The 17,895-nt window shown below is 39.0% G+C and overlaps 1 protein-coding gene across 2 annotated transcripts in view; it reads right to left on the bottom strand.

The window, feature by feature from the left end:
* The window catches only part of PPP1R1C (protein phosphatase 1 regulatory inhibitor subunit 1C), a 57,610-nt gene that overhangs the window by 38,926 nt on the left and 789 nt on the right, over nucleotides 1–17,895 (bottom strand). Inside the window, exon 2 of one of the 2 annotated variants that reach the window (XM_009953183.2) lies at nucleotides 16,060–16,120. In XM_009953183.2, coding sequence (XP_009951485.1) covers nucleotides 16,060–16,120 — 61 coding nt within the window. Of the gene's footprint in view, nucleotides 1–16,059; nucleotides 16,142–17,895 lie in introns of both variants that reach the window. The other variant, XM_086465821.1, reaches the window with a different exon arrangement.

Below are 17,895 nucleotides of genomic sequence, written 5' to 3'. Positions count from 1 at the left end.
TGAACCGACTGCTGACTTCTAATCAATTTGGTCAATGATGACACAGCTGGAAAAAGAAAATGATTTTCCTAGCTCTGGCTCCACTTAGCCATCTCCTGTGACAAAGAGGAGGGTGGTGCCCTCCTGCTGCTGTGGGATTGGGGGACTCTTGTGTGCCTGGGCAGCAGAGCTCTGCTCCCAGCCTTGCTGTGTGCTAATTGTTCAACAAGGCAGATCACCTGTTTCAAAACCTTTCATTTAAACGGCACACAATTTTAGGCACCAAGAAAAGAAATGGATAGTTTTCCAAATAATTCTTCATCCTCCTGCTACTTAGCAGCATGCAAACCTCAAATTTTCAGAAAATTTGGTTTCAGTCGTTTCACATTTCGATAGCTTCATCAGTAAAATAGTATTTTTAAAATCTACGTGTTTGCCTCACTGGTGTTTGACCACCACCATTTGTATTTACCATTGGCATTTGTAAAACAAGCTAATTAAAATCTGATTTAGAAATTGTCTGGAATAATGTTATTTGGGGGTTTTTTTCCTGCTACGAAAGCTACTTTTCCTTTCTTCCAGAAGGCAAAGTAAGATTAAAAATACTTACTGTTTTGATTTTGCCAGAGTTCTAACTATGCATTGCCAGATCAACTAGCATCTCATTGCTTTTTACTAAACCACTGAGGTAAGAAGAGGAAAGAAGTCCAAACAGAAAAATATAAAAAATGCTTATGTAGTTAACTGTTTGACTTTTGCTTGCTGTGGGTTTTGGTTTTGTTTTTGTTTTTTTTTTTTTTGCCTGTATCTAGCAATGAAAACTTGAGTATGGGTATAGATGTGATTACACTTAATTACAAAAAAATATCCTGGTAAGCCCTCCTGGCGTGAGTATGTTTCTGAAAATCTTCACATTGCAAAAGCACCTCATTAAACTCCAGTTTCCCAGCTGCTGTGGTAAACGTAGCTGGAGGGTCTGCTCCCCTCCTCAGTCAAGTGCTGACAAAACATTTCGTACATTGTGCTGCATCTCACACACTAATCAGCATGTAAATTACTGATGGCCCTTTAGGGAACACTAATAACAAGATTTGTATAGGAAATGCTAATAAAAACATAGGAGACAGAGGAATTTGCTATATACACAAGCATTTGCATGCTTATTCTATTGGGCATTTACAAGGAAGTTGTGTAACATGGGAAAGGTCCCACATTACCCTGACAGTACCATCATCAAGAGACCTCTCATCACTCTGGCTATCATAGGGCAACTTTTCCCAGCTAACTCCTGACTTAGCCAGCCCTTCATAGTTCACTAAAATGTCACAGTCTGGATGAATCAGCTGTTTGGATATTTAAAATTTTACTTCCAGGTAAATTGACCTATTTATATTCACATAGCTCTGTATTTCCCACCTTCAATATTCAAGTAGCCATTACTAGTACTGAGAGCAGGGGCAATAATTTCCTTTGTTAGACCAAATCCTTCCTAATGATGCTCACTCTTTTCGTTTCGGCATTGACTTTGATCATCCTGTTCCTCCCAACACAAACAGCATCTGATCCAAACAACATCTATATCCCTGAACATCATACAGACAGTATCCAAGGACCCACTTTCAACTGCACAGCCATAAGAATATGAAATAAAACCACCTTTCATAAATTACACAGATCAAAATTTCTTTAAAACATATGTCCTGAGACTGTAATCTGGTTTGGAAGAAACTGAAGACATTACAAACCTCAAATGTGAATCTAAATGTATTTGTTTACATCACATGAACCTCAGAAAGGAATTATAATGCCCGATTCACCACCTTGCTATTCCAGTTTCATGCCAGTCTCATGGAAATCAGTGTAGTTTCCCTGGCATTAAACTCAACTATAACTATGAGTCAGGTCTGAAGCCTTACCAGAGAGCAGTTACAAATTATTACAACAAGCACAAAAAATAATCCTTAAGTATTTTGTTTAGAACTTTTCATACTCCTTCCCTACAATACCTGTTAAATATAAAACAAATTCTAAATAAGTCCCATAAATCAAATATAGCTTCTCAAAATACACATTGGAAGATAATGCAAATTAATTTTTTTTCTCACCTCTTATTAATAAGGACTAAGCTGTTCTGTCTGCCTTCTTGGAGTTACACTTCTGACTGACCCTCTTCCAGCTGCTGCCAGCTTTGTATGGCTTTTTCTGATACTGTCCTGGCTTTGAATGACAGAACATAAAACAGGCTTTATGGAAAAACCTGTCATGAAAAAATCCTTCCATGCAGAGGTTTCTTTTCCTCACAGCTCAAGAGGCCATGTTCTGTAGCCCTGCTCCATGAGAGGGTCAGGTGAGCAAGGAGCAGACCTTCCTGACATGAAGTCCCTCATCTGTCATATGGAGGCAATTAGACTTGGCAGGTCTTCCCAGAGAAAGTAGTCAATCCAGGGAGAAATAAGCTCAAAATAAACATTCTGTTTGGATAACCAATGTAAAGGTTTACTTTAAATCACAATATAAGCAATGCTAGGCTTGAAGTTGTTTTCTTCTAGTTATTTTCTAAGCAGCACAAACTCCTCTTTAGTGAAAGAAACACAGATTTCAAAGAACAAATGACTAAAGAGGAACAAAGAGGAGGTGAGGGGTTTTTTTATCTCTCAGATGAGATATTTTCTGGACCAGATATAAATCTCATACTAGATTACCTGGACTCAGAGCTAAACTTTTCATATAATTTGCAGCTGACCAGTGTGGACTCATGGCATCAGAGCTGGAAGGAACCTCCTGCAAGACCATACAGTGTCACTGTGTCCAGAAGCTTCAAGTCAGGGTCTGCCCCTACATTGCTTCAGAGCCCCCTTAAATTAACTAAACGGTATTCTTTTGGAGCAAGTTAACAGCAAAGTAGTACTTTCCATTTCCAACACAACAAAATTAAGTTTAATTACAAATCTGAGCTGCCTGTTACACTGACCCTCCACAAAGAGGAGTTCCATCAGTGCCCAGCTCAGCTGGGCATCAAGGGTAGTTGAGTAGTGTTCCAGGCAAAACAAGTCCAGCATAGCAGTTCAACACATGTGGAGAGCTGCTTAGTACAAATACTATGGCAAATCTACAGTCCGCATCAGCAAAACCAATCAGGCAGAACAGAACTTTTGAGGGAAGTGAAAGGCAGAAGATGATTTTACCACTGACTTCATTAGGTCATAAGCAACAGGAAGTTTTGCCATTGACTTAAAAGTCAAGATTTTTTCCTGGATATATAGCATGAGTTTGTATTTAAAAAAAAAAAAAGCAAACTACTTTCATTTAATGAGCGAGTTCTAGATTTAGTGTAACTGGGAAAGGACTTCAAGCCATACATAAACTGGCTTCTTAGTCAGAAGTCTTACTCCTTATCTAAACTAAACAATGACAGTCATATTAATATTCACTGCATCTTTGAAAACCCAGGTTAATTTGTTCAATTAAGTACAAATAAATGAGACAAACTGAAGAAAGCTGTTGTGATTGGTGACACAAAATTTAAGAATCTTGGCTTATTGGGAAGGTTGATGGTAAACTCAAGTCTCAAAATGTGCAAAGTAAGATTTAAAAGATACATGATGTTCTACATATAACTTTCATGCACATTATTTAGGATGATTTGAATCTCTCAAATTGAAATATACACAAGAAAAATCCCCTTGTTCTTGAAGCAAATAAATGTAAACCAGGTTGACACTTATCTTCCGGCATGAGCCAGAAGGGGAATCTAACAGCCAGCATTTCTGGGTGCCCCAGGCAATGCTGGAGGGCCAAACTGAACTACAAGACGACCTTGGAAATATAGACTTTCACAGAGATGTGGAATGAGGCAAAGGACAAGGACTGGAAAATAGCCCTAAAGCACACTGTGGTGTCTCAAAATTTGTCCAACTGTGTAGAAGGAGAACTCACCTCATTCTAAGGTTACCTTGACACAGTGTCTATTCTGACACAAAAGCAGACGTCAAAGATTACATCTTTGCTTCATGGAGTAAGGGCAGTTTCCACACCCACAGCATAATCTCACCTGGCCTGAAACCTGACAGTGAAAGAAAAGTCTCACATGAAGGAAATAGGAGGGTAATGGAGATAAAGACAGCTTTTGAGAGGTTAGAGGAGGGCCTGAGCTGTTGAGTGACTGCCAGCCATTACTCAGAGAAACAGGTTCAAAGAGCAGAAACATTCCTCTGAAATGAATGTGCCTAGGCCAAACATACTGCAAGGCTACTAAGTGTTTGCAAATAATGGCTACTATTTTACCAAATGTTACCAAAGAGCCTACGCAAAAACCATCTCAAATAGCTTGTAATTGCACAGTCCATTGACTCAGTTTTAACAATGTACTAGTTTGTGAAAAGACTTAACATGTTAATTGAGTATTTCCAAATACAGAAGGAAGCTCAGTACCTTCAGAAGACAGTTACTCAGAATTGTGAGTTCATCAGCAATACTGAACAGTACTAGTAAAGTGTTACTTTCCAGCTGCTTGCTTGCTTTATATTCAGTTTATGTTCAAATGGCATATTGAAGAGGTTGAAGATCTAAATACAACTGAGGCAAAGATCATGAAGAAAAATAAAATACTAGCCAATCCCTGATATACATTTAAACCATCTCCTAATAGCTTCAAATGCAGGAAACAATTGTGATGGAAAATTGCTCAGAACTGACCTACCAATTGCAATCTTTGTATTTGAGTTACAACTGCAATAGCTATCACTGAGCTGTTCCTTTCTTGGTTGTGAGCTGTAGGAGTATTCTAAGCTCTAAAATAAAAAACAGCAGCAGCAGACAAAATTTAAAAAGTCAAACATTTCTTAGCGTGCTAGGGCTCATAAACTCATCTAAAAAAAAATAGCTGAACAGTTGTCTATTGTACATTCTGGAAAGGGACATTTGCCAGGGGAGAAGAAAACAAATGCAAAACAATAAAACTCTTCCTTAGCCAGTTATTATTGCTGCCTTTGCAGTTTCCTTCCTTTTGGAATAATACCTCAAGGATTTCAGTAAGAATGTGTTGTAAAGCTAGTCCTGGCCAGCTGCTTGTGGCCTGCCTTTAGTTAGAATGCACATGCATAAAGCTCCTCACGTACACGTATCCTTTCATGCAGGAATCAAGTGAGCTACTAATAACAGTACTTCTTGGGGTTTATGACCCTTTTTACAAAAAGATGATGAAAATATCAGTTTAATAAAGTCATTATTTGGTTTTCTAAGCTTTCAAAGAGTTAGCAAAACAACGTTCCGTAATCTCATTCTCACCATCAGCACGACTAGGTGGGATGGAAAAGCCAGGGCAGTCATTGTTAACTCAGATAAGTCAGCTGTAGTTTCCAAAGGCATTTTTCAGAATTTCTACTAACCTCACTGTACACCAGAGGGGACCCTGGGTTTTGTTTTATACATCTCCATCTGTACTGTGACAATCAGAAACACCTCACTGCGATTCCTGTGGAATAAGCTGTTCTACAACTTCCTATGGGATATGCTGTACATATTAAAGCCTAAGTTACACACTAGCATCAGCATTTTAGGAGGCTTGAAAACACATTTCTAAACAATTACAGCCCTGCTGTCTACTTACTGTATTTCAAAAGCAGACAGTAAAAACCTAATGTTGATGTTGATCAAACATATTCCCAATTCTTTAAAAGGGAAAATTCTTTTTTCTCCCCTACCCCCCATATCACTCTTTTGTTCATCAGCACAATTCCAGTTCAAAGACAAAAGGTTATAAAATAACACTTGGTAATATAAACATGTTGCATTCAGACCAGCTGGGCTTGTAAGTTAAATTGTTCCCTGATTCTGTAACTGTCCTGCAGATCCTAATATAACAAGGAGAAGGTGGAGCAAGCTATGTGGTGGCTGATCCCAAAGATACTACTCTTCAATGATGATCAAAGAAAGAACAGGAAACTTTTGTCCAGACCTTCTGTGCTTTCTGCTGCTGCCCAAGAGCAGCTATGGCAAAGAACTTCAGAGAGACTTGAAGGGAATACTATCATCACAAGGCACTGAGTGGTGGAGGCTCAGTGCTGAAGTGTTTAGACTATGGGTACCAGGATAAGCAGTACTGTAGGATGCAATAGTGCTCATTGCTTTATTGAGCTTTCTATCTGCCTTGTTCGAACTAATTTTCTGCCTGGTGTGGCTTTTCTTTGCTTGTCTCATCAAAATGAAGGACACGGCCTCAGGTGAAAAACTCAGCCTTTAAAATCCATTCATCTCCTTAGCACTGCTGACTCTGTAAGTGTAGTTTAGTTCCGGAAGATGAATAATACCAAGACATTTATTCTCTGTGGTATGCCTGCATGCCAGGTATCCCAGGGAAAACATGAACAAAGAGTGAGCATGTAATTGTGCTTCATTCTGCTACTATGACATTCTCTTTATCCTCCAGTAAAGCCATTTGAGAAAAATATTAGAAGTGATGATTTAAGATACAGACATATGAATAGCATTTTGAGGAGAAGAAGGGGAAAACGGGGCTTCATCCTATAGTTTAATTCTACCCTAGAACTGCTTTGGTTACTGTAAAAAGAGATTTGGCTGGTCCGGTTGATCTTGTTTACACCAGCTGATGACACAGCTCAGACTCACTGGAAAGCAAAGGTAAGTTCTGCAACTCCCTGCACTCTCTCTGAATTTCTGAAGCCTTGTGTGGCTGGCAAAAACATTCATGATTGATAGCGTCATTTTGTTTAGAGTCTCTGCTAGCTTTCAGCTCACATTCATTAAATTCCCACTTCCAATCAGTTTTGAAGTGAAATTTTAACTTCAGTTGCTCCACATAAAGAGTTAAATTTTGTCTCTGAAAGCTCAATAAATGGGGCTACCTTGATTGATGCTTTAAGTACAACCCCTTCCTAATATTCGGAACATAATGAGGTTAGGGCTAAAAGCTGGATTCTCTCTCATCTGTCTGCATTATCTATTTATTCCACACACGTCACCATGGTAAATGAGTGCTGCATTAAACACTAAATAGTAGAGGTCAGAAAAACCCTATGTTGGTCCCTGCCCCGCCCCCCCCCCCCCCAAAGTTGAAACAACTATTAATGGATTTTAGATTAGTAGTCGATGTAAAAAAAAAAAAAAAAAAAAAAAAAAAAATCAATATTATCATGTTATTGAAGTGTAATTTAAACATAATCTCAAAACAAACTACTTTAACGTTCTTATTCAAAGCATTTTGTCTTACAGTTTTTAAATGGACTTGATTTCAAATAGTGTCTAAAAATTTTTACTCTTTTAAAAAAAAAAAAACAACACAAAAACACCACACTCAAAATACAAACAAAATATTTGCCACAGGCTAAACTGGACCTACTCTGATCCAAATTTTTTTTTTAAATGCCACCAACCCCCTCCCCCAAATTGTGTACTCATGTACCTATATTAAGTATGACTATAAGAAGTAGTTAGTTACACCTAGGCATTTCTTTTTTTAAATAGAAAACTCACCACATATTCAGAATTCACACTAAAACAAACTGTATGAGGTGTATAAGTATTTGGCACAGGGCAAATCTAATAGAGTTCCTCTAGCAAAATATTAAACCTTGTCAATGCAATAAAGTTAGAATCTGTGCAACTAATTTGTTCACCAGGTTAGGTAGTTGCTACTACCATTATCCGCCCATGCTATTATCTACCCATGGCACAACTCTTTGTCACGTTAATACACACGGAGCTGATAACAAAGGCAAACAGTCCAAAAGCTTATCATTCCTCACACTGAATAGTCAAGCAGCTGGGGATCTGCAACATGAAGCTATATATATTAAAAATTATTTGCAAATAATCTCCTAGGGTGAAAGAAGGCTGTTTCTATGGTGCTTTTGTACAAGGAATGAGGAAAACAGATGAAGAGTACAAGGTTCATCTCTAAAAATACCTCCTTCACTTTCAGGTATTTCCACGGACATTGACCCTTCTAACAAAACAACAGGAGGCAGGGAGCAGGAGGAGCAATTAGTGTCGTGGTATGCTTTAGGAGCTTAGCTGCACTGATAAATAGAAAAGCACGTTGATTCACCTGTTGGAGATTTAAGGTTGGAAAAAGAGAAATGGAATAACGCAATTCCACCCATTGTCTACACTTAGCCTGTACCTGGGGCTCAACTGTAATAATCACTCTATCACCCAACAATCCCTCAAGAGCCAGGGAGGAGAGTCAGGTAAAAGGAAAGTAGACCCGCGGGTAGAAGTGAAAGAGATTTAATGAAACACCACCAATACCAACAGAGATATACAGAGTTACACCTACCAAATGAATGTCCCGTCATCACAACTGACCAGGGAGGAGTCCTCGGGAGAAGCCAGAAAAGAAGCAGAAGGAACCACAGAAGGAACCCCACAGGAGCTCTGTCTTCTCGGTAAACTGACATGATGGGATGGGCTACACCTGTAGTTAACTCAGGTCAGCTGCCCTGGCTGACTCAAAACTGCTAACAACCTGCTTAGCACGGCTGGGCTATGATTCTCTCCCAGCCAAATCCAGGGCAACCCACACTGGGAGCAAGTAAAATTTTTTTTTTCTTCATGTCCTCTCAGCTGCACCAATTCTCTGATCCAGGCCAGAAATCTGAGTCCTGGTTGTGAATCCAATCTCTATTTCCAGTCTGATGGGCTGCCTTTGGTCTTTCTACAGACCAGAAATTTCTTAGGTGGTGTTTGCATCCCCATCCCACAGAAGGAAGGCAGGCTGTTGTGAATGAGAGGGACTCGTTCTTGTTTTGACTAAATTTGCTCACTTCAGCCAAATAGACTGTAGGCAGTAGCAGCAATCAAGCTCATACGGGTCATGTGTCATGTAAAATGTACCTATGCAGTTGTTATTAAACACTGAAAATGAATCATAGAATTATTAGGTTGGAATAGACCTCTAAGATCATCAAGTCCAACTGTCCACCCACCCATGCCCATTAAACCATGTCCCAAAGTGCCACATCTACACATTTTTTTAAACACCTCCAGGGATGGTGACCCAACCACTTCCCTGGGCAGCCTGTTACAATGTTTGACTGGTGCAGCTTGAGACTATTTCCTCTTGTCCTATCACTTGTTTCTTGGGAGAAGAGACTGACACCCACCTCGCTACAGCCTCCTTTCAGGTAGCTGTAGAAAGCAAAAAGGTCTCTCCTCAGCCTCTTTTTCTCCAGGATAAACAACCCCAGTTCCCTCAGCTGCTCCTCATAAGACCTGTTCTCCAAATCCGTCGCCAGATTTGTTGCCCTTCTCTGGACACACTCCAGCAACTCAGTGTCTTTCTTGTAGTGAGGGAGCCAAAACTGAACACAGTATTTGAGGTGCAGCCTCACCAGTGCTGAGTACAGTGGGACAACCACTTCCCTGGTCCTGCTGGCCACACCATTTCTGATACAAGCCAGGATGCTGTTGGCCTTCTTGGCCACCTGGGCACACTGCTGGCTCACATTCAGCTGGCTGTCAACCACCACCCCCAGGTCCTTTTCCACCAGGCAGATTTCCAGCCACTCATCCCCAAGCCTGTGGTGCTGCATGGGGTTGTTGTGACCCAAGTGCAGGACCTGGTAGTTGGCCTTGTTAAACCTCATACAATTGACCCCAGCTCATCAATCCAGCCTGTCCAGATCCCTCTGCAGAGCCTTCCTACCCTTGAGCAGATCAACACTCCCACCCAACTTAATGTCATCTGCAATATTACTGAGGGAGCACTCAATCCCCTCATCCAGATCATTGATAAAGGTATTAAAAAAGACTGGAAGGAAGTGTGGATAAAAATAAACATGAAAAATGAAGAAAAATAAACATGAAAAATGAAGTAAAATAAGTGAATTTTGACCAGAACATGCACACCACCTTTTTGTTTTGACGTTCTCTCCATAGTTTTCAGATTCTTCTCATCTTTAAAGCATTATTTACTGACCAAAGAGACAGTCCAGACTCTGCTTGGGCACAACATGAAATAGTACGTGTTTCCTACTGTTTCACACTATGTGTTTTACACAATGACTAAAATGTTCCCAGGCAATATTTCTATTTGTGAACTAATGGGTCCATGACCTCAAAGAATAGCAAAAATTCATTTGGCTGCTTTGGTGATAACCTTTGGTTTAGGCACAGCAGTGCCCAGTACATCCCAACCAACTCAGGCCTTGTCCTCCAGCTTGCTGTCTTACTGCTGCAGAGAGCATGACAAATCCTGTGGCAGGTGGTGACAATGACATATAAAATCCTCACCCTCTCATGAAAATGGTGCATTTTCTCGAAAGACAGTAAGGAAAATTTCTTTTTTTTTTTAAAGTCATTGCTTCTGTTAGGAACCTATGAGCTGTCGCTTCTGGGCTACATTAAAAACAGCTCAAGCAGTTTCCTGACTTTTTTCTTTTTGTCTTTTTGTCTTTTTTTTTTAAGTCCCTGAACTTTTCTGTTTATTTTTGTGGATCAGATTATAGAGTCTTTACTCACACTGCATATGTGTGAGGACCTTATGCTGTGGCTTTTCCCAGAGACTTCTGTGAGCCTGAACTGCAGAGTAAATTCAGAGTAACTCAAGTGAAAGGTCATCCAAGCATAGTGTATGCAGGTAAGAAAAAGTGATGTAGCTTGCCATTGAATATTTGCAGCCACACATCAGTCTGCAAACAGCAGGATATTTTCGAGCACAGACATTTTCTGGTCTGGAATCCCTGTCACCTGTCCGGTCTTATGCAATATTTGTTTTATATATTTCATTGTTCCACTGTTTCAGACAATTCTTTCCAGTACGGGCAGAAAGAACATGAAGGTTCTCACTGCCCTGATCAGCACTGCCTGATCTCTGAGCACCCTGGTACCAATGGCAATGTACACTGAGTTGTACCATTCCTGTGGTGTGAGGGGACACAACCTTTTTCACTGTGTATATCCATACCTCCACAAACTCCTAGACTGAAATAAAACCAGATAGCATACTTAAATGGTATCCACATTTAGTATATAGAAAGGCCAACTAGTTTGACCAAAAAAAATACAGTTAATGACAGTTTTTATTATGTACTGCTTTTCTGAATTCTTTATTACCACATTAGAAGCTTAAATTTGCAATTGAAACCAGCTGCTCTTTGGCTTACTCACTTTCTATTTCCTGAACAAAAATAAGCAGTATGTCCTACCAGAATCTCAAGCTTTTGAAAAACATATCAGTTTTCATGAACTGTGAGACCAAGAGTTCTCTGCTGCTTCAAGTTTCAGTGAGACTTTTGCCTAAGAAAGTATAGCAGAATTGCTTGACAATGCCCAGAAACAGTTGCCTTCTACTTAGCAGGTCTTTTTGATCCCAGCTTATTTTGTCTTGGGAGAAAAAATAATGTGACAATTAGATGTAAACCAAACACATTCGTTCACCTAGAAGCATAATTAACAAATATTAGACACAAATATTAGTCACAAATATTAATGTTGGGTAGAGCATATCACATTTATCCCCTCAAGAATTTGGTGCTGGTATAAGTTGCTTCATAAGAAAAGTGCATCTGCATATGACAATGCAATTAATGGTGTAGGGAAAGTCTGTGAGTGTCTAGAAGGAATTTAGCATAAAAAACCTACTCTACTTTGGTTGTCATAGGATTGCCACAGATGTAAGGACAGTTTTTCCTCCCACCACCCATCTGGCTGTGATATTTGCTACTGCAAAAACTCAGGCTGCTCCTAAGGCACCTCAGCAGACCCCTGTGGAACTGGCAGCAAGCTGATACATGTGAATCCCTCTCCAGACAACAGAAAATTAGCTGGGAACACGACAGAAAAACTGCTAATGCCCAGAGACAAGCTGCAAGCAAGTTTCTTGTCTGGAGACAGGTACAGCTTGCTTATCTTCAAGTTATGTTTTCCAGCCTTCAGAAAACTCATATGTAATGAGCTGTACTTGGAAGATACGTTTTATGTTGCTTTTGCAGTGATAATATACACTTTCTGCCTTGAAATGAGATTTGCAAAAGACAAAAAGCAGCTCTGGAGAAGAGTTATGAAAATACACTGCTATGTTTTTCTCACTTCCAAACACAGAGTAACATTTGCATTACAAGCAAGGAATCTAAACAGGCAACTGAGCAGAAAGGAGAGTTGGAAACTGCAAATATATAGGAAGTTCAGAAATGCAGAAGTTGATCCTAATGTTTACCCATATTCTAATGCTTCAAGAAGATTGAATACTTTGACACAAGTTGAACAGCCTTTGCCAGCCAGACTGTTGTTGCCTTGGCTCTGTGACAAAGCCAGTCTGTACAGGAACACTGGCATCATTTTCTGATCAACGTGAGCCCTAAAGGCATTAAACCTGAGTTGCGGTCTGACATGTTTTCCTCCCTCAATTGTCACTTCTCTGCATTGCCACCAGCTTTTTCTTGAGCAGTTACAGTCTGATATCCTGCTTGTTTAAAGCATGGTCAGACGTTTAATTCAGATTATAAGAATTGGTTTTCATACATTTCATACATTCTGCTATGCTTGGTAAGGAGACAGAAGGTTGTAGTATACTATGGCAGTGCAGAAAAGGTTGCTTTCAGCGTATGGTGATATTCAGTTTCTGTTGGTTCCAATGATATTGCAAGAAAAAGAGGAAGCAGGAGAGCTTTAGCAATTTTTGGATTAAGCTCTTGCGCAGCATAATAATTAAATAGTTAAACTAAGCATGTGCTTATGTTCTTTTTATGAAGGAGAGACATGGAGCAACTGTGGCTATAGCAGGATACAAGTGGCTTACTCCAGTAATCCATGCAGGCATCCTGCACAAGATGAAATGCTGCACATTTTTGTAGTTCTGTCCACTAATATTTGTCTTTGCTTTCACAGATATTTACTATCTAGTAAATGAGTCTTATAGTTCCGAATAAAAGTAAAACTGGTTAGATATTGTGAAATCAAACATCAGATGCTCAGAAAATATAGCTCCATTGATGGCAACTGAAGCACAATAGAGTTAAGAACTTCATAACTCAATTTGCTAGCTAGCTTCTCTGCTCAGATGTGACATAATCCCTCAAAGGGCACTTTACAGAGCACTTTCAGAAAGAGCTTAGGGTTTATTCATTGCTACTTACTTCACAAGCTCATATTGTCCACTGCAATCACTGTTGCTGCTGCAATTCAAATTTCTCTTTTGTTGACTTTGATTGTAATTATGTATGTTGCCAAGCAGAGTGAACATGAGCAAATGCACCAGTCAATGATACCACAGGCTGGATATTAGCTCCTGCAGTCACATCTCCCACCTGTCTTTAAATCATTTAGTGTAGTCTAGCACTGCCTCCTTGGAAGCAAGGAAGCCAAGCAGACTCTTCTTATAGTTTTTTAGTAGCTGTCACCAGTTTAAAATTACTTAGCCTTAGTAGATATTCCATCTTTACTTCATAGCACAATGGACCTGACCTAAATCAGTGAAGACAGATTCCTGTCAAAGCTGTAGTAGACATCAGAGATGGATGAGAATACTTAGAAGAAAACAACTATTTTAGATCTTTATATGGCACAACTCAAATTGAATTTATTATGAAGTTCTGAAATGTCCAAACACATTTTACTGCCTTCTGGTTTCCAGATGACTCTGCATCCAGAACACCAGGATACCACAAAAATGCTGCTTTTTTTCCTGCTGCAATCAGACGCAGCTCCAACAGAAGGCTATAGAAAAGTCTGATTCTTAGAAAATGCCTCTCAGTTTTTCAAAATAAAAGAAGTTTAGATTATTTAAATGAACTTTGTAGGGGCATCCAAACATTTAGAATTGCATTAGCACACAAATTTCAAACCCTTGGAAGCATATCCTTCCCTAGCTGTTTGCTCCTAATGAGGGAATTGGAGTACTCCAGTGGGTAAAATTCAAGAGACAGGATTCTGGTTTAGCCCAGCTCTAATTTAATAGGTGGCTTTGACAGTATCACTTAAATTCTCCACTGCTCTTTTTCCCTGTTGATGTAGGGAATCATGCTTTTAAAGCAATTTGTTTGAGTGTCAAGTTAGCACCCTACTATTATTATTACTACTTTATTGACTGCAACCATGTGCAACGATAAATTTAACATTTTTGGAGACCAATTGTTATTCAGCATCCCACTGGATTCTATTCAAAATCGAATAACTGACCAGCATTTTGGGGTTTAATCAGCAAGGTATCAAGAGCCCCTAGGATTAGCTGACTCTGAAAGTTGAAGGTATACAATAATTTCAGAAGCTGTACAGCACTTTGCAAGATCAAGATCATAAGGAATTTTTTTAATATTTGTACTTCCATTGTAAAGCTATTGTCTGCCTTTCCAATTTGGCTTTGCAGTCCTTGTATTCAGCAGGTTTACACAGCTACATATGCACACCCTGTTCAAAACAGTTGTCCGTATCAAGCACACCATATGGAAATGTGCATGCTTATGCACAAACCACATGGTGACGTGCAGGAAAATGAAGGTGCTTTTAAAGTTTTTATCTTTATCTGATAAAATTGAAAAACAAGACAAGGTAATAATTTAACCAAAGAATACCTTCATTTATATTAGTTCCCAGGATCTAGTAAGAGGGGATAATATCTAAAGGAACAACTACAAATAAGTGAAGTAGGTGAATACCAACTTTTGGGTTCATATGGGAGTTGAATGATACTTGCAGCAATCCTGACTCATAATAAAAGTGATTTATTTAAAGATTTATTATGAACATTGCAGGAAAGGAGATAACAGACCTGCACCACTTTGTTTACAGTAAAATTTCCTGTAAATTAAAGAGTTCTTATTCTCTGTTTGTTTTTGATTTGGTATTGTACCAAGTATCTGTTTATAAAAGGAAATATGACAGCACAAATTGTACAAAATGAATTGCAGAGGAGATTAACAGTCAAGGTGAATTTGCTTTAAATTAAGTCCTAGCAACACAGACACTGTAGATCCCATTAAAGAAAGTTGATCTAAGACAGTTCTTTAACACACGATTACTAAGAGCTGAACTCCCTGAAATTCAGGCCAGAAAGCTGCTCTCCGAACTGGGATTGGTGTTAGCCTTGCAGCAAATGCATGGGTCACTCTCAGTGTCAGAAGAATATAACCCTAGCCATATGCCACGCTCGAACCTCCCTAATCTATGTGCTGTGCTGCGATGATCTTACCCCCAAGAGTAGGGCACTCCAAATGCTTCTTTCTGCACATTTCTGAGGAACTTCAGCTGCTATTGATGTTAATCAGAACTGGAGACCATCAGCACAATGCAGTAAGTGGAGACCCTAATAGAGCTAAAATAGTTTTACTGAGGTGCCAGTGTATGCAGTAATGACAGCAGAGACACATCAGTGAGAAAAAGCCTGAACTGCTTTTTAAAAAAAGATTCACATGATGAAGAGATAAAGCAGGAAAAACATGTTGCAGAGCACTACAAAAGAAAAGTTTGATATAAAGTAGGTAGTGTGTGTCAAAGGCATTATGTCTTGAGGACTTTTTCCTGTAATCCATTTTTGCTTATAATACTCCCTGAAGAGCTTATTAAAGAGTCTTTCTGAAGTCACATTTACATGACAAAGTATGTTGCAACCTCAAATCATCCCATCCCACAGAAAATCTTCTGGGAGGAGTCTTGGATGAAAATAATGCATTCACAGTTGAAAAGGAATAATGAAAACAGACGTCACATGTTTCATCAGAAAACTAGAAAATAACCTGTTTTGCAGAAGCAATTCCCTTAGCTGAATTAGCCCAAGAGCTACCCTGGTATCTCTAGAGATCAGAGAACCAAAACTAGGACTTCATGGATCTCCAAAGTATCCACTCAGGGAAAGAAAATGTTTGTGGATGGCAGTTCAGGATCTGGTCATATTAGTTCTCCTTGTACATATAACAAAAAATTTACATGGAGGATAAAATCCTGAAATTATTGACATTATCCAGAGGCCAGGAGTTACACGTATTTGTGGGGTTTACTCCGAACAGTTCTAAGATACATTATTTGATATTTAGTGCTATAAAATTAAATCACATAGTTAATAAAACTGATTTACAGACAATCCTGTGTGTACAAGTTCAAAGGATTAGAAAGCATGCTGGCACTTACCCGGGGGCACATGTTCATTCATAATAACAAGTGATGCTGGTGTAGGCCTTCTTTTCCTGATCTGTAACGGGCATAAACCAAGGCGAGTCATTAGGGTCCATCAACTGCCCCGCACACAAAGCAAAGCAAAAAATCTATCTGGTGTCCTCCTGAGTATAGACCAGGCAAAGTTAAAAAATAAAATATTTATGGAACAGCAATATGTTATTGTCTTACTGACTGCTCAGCTGGTCTGACAGCGATCAGGGTCATGCTGCTGCTTGTACATGGAAAGCAAAAGCACAGTGGAGAGCTTTCCAAAATACCTTTAGGATCTGCAGTCATCTTGAATGAATTTTTGGACATGTATCCAGACATATATCAGTCGTATCTTAAAATATTGACATTCAGCTTTGTGTCAGGAAAATGATTGCAGTAGTTTGTGAGCTTATATGTGCAGATACCTAGTACTGTCATAGCTCTCATAAGTAATCATTAATATTAATATTTTGTAAGTGCACTTGAGAGATGATATTGCATATATGCCTTCCAAAGAATTTATGGTAGTTCTAAACTGTGACCAGAGGTGTTACTACTGTTCTTTAGCTAAAGAAAAACAATACCTAAGACCTTCAAAAGAATATTTTCAAAGAGCACTATACAACAGATCTTTACATATCAATATACAATGCTGAATTGTGTTCAACTCTTCTTATTCAGAGTTTATTTGGTTAAGTACTTTTGTTCCATTAACACTGGTTGAACTACATGATATTGGACAACCTTCCTACAATTCACACATTTGCACTGAAAGCTTTGCGTTTCTTCACTAAAGCCTCCAGGCTATTGATATTCTATCTAATTTAGGATGGGGACCAAGAGTATTTAAGCTAGAAACCATTCTGACACAAAACCTCAATGTCAGTGTGTTTGTTCCTTTTCAGTTGCTGAGCCAACATCTGTATTTAGCTGGGTTCAAATTTTGCTTTCAGGGGTGTAAATGGAAAATTGCACCATCAGGGTTAATGGGTTTATTCCAGACTAGTGTAACTGTAGCTGACAGCAGAATTTACTACTTTAATTTCATCACACCCCCACAGTGAAACTGTATAGCACCTGGAATTAAACTCACAACATTAAAAAAAAAAAGGACTGCCCATAAATACTGGGCAGAATTTGGGCCACAGCATTTTGAAAGCCATGGGAATTCCAGGAAATCCTAATCCTGTGGTTCTCACAGATTTCAGAAAACTATCAGAACACATTCTGCTTGAATTCATTGCAGGATCGTTCCATAAGGTATGGGCATCTCGCAGCTCAGAAGTACCTATGGACAAAATGAAGACCCGCAGCAATTCTCTCCTGTACCCTTCTAATATTTCTTCGTGATCGCTCACAACTCATCATGTTCTGGCAAAGGTGGCTGCCTTTTAAGAGACACGACATCAGAATATTCAGGAAACCCAATACCTGTCCTAAAGGTGCAAATAATTTCATATAACTAATGCCACAGAACTGTCAAGGTTATAATATTCCCCTGGTATCATCTAAAACTGTCAATGTTGTAATATTCCCCTTGTATTATCTAAAACTAGACATACAAAAATAGAAACAAATGTCAAGAAGGACTTGCGCTGAGAGAAATATAATGGGTCACCTAATTACAATTTATCCAGCTTTTCTCATAAGAGTCCCTGTGTCTTTCTTTATGTACACCTACACATATTTGCACACAATAATAGATATTTTTCCCTCCTTAGAAATCTGTATTGCTATATATATTATATGTTTGTGTATGTTTTGGGAGTGAGTCAAAACCTAAAATAGCACACACATAATTCCAATGTGGACATTGCT

This window comes from Leptosomus discolor, chromosome 5 (assembly GCF_034619465.1).
Source record: "Leptosomus discolor isolate bLepDis1 chromosome 5, bLepDis1.hap2, whole genome shotgun sequence".
In the NCBI taxonomy this organism is placed as follows: domain Eukaryota; kingdom Metazoa; phylum Chordata; class Aves; order Leptosomiformes; family Leptosomidae; genus Leptosomus; species Leptosomus discolor.
The sequence above is the reverse complement of the archived record's forward strand: the minus strand, read 5'-3'. Positions and strand labels throughout refer to the sequence as shown.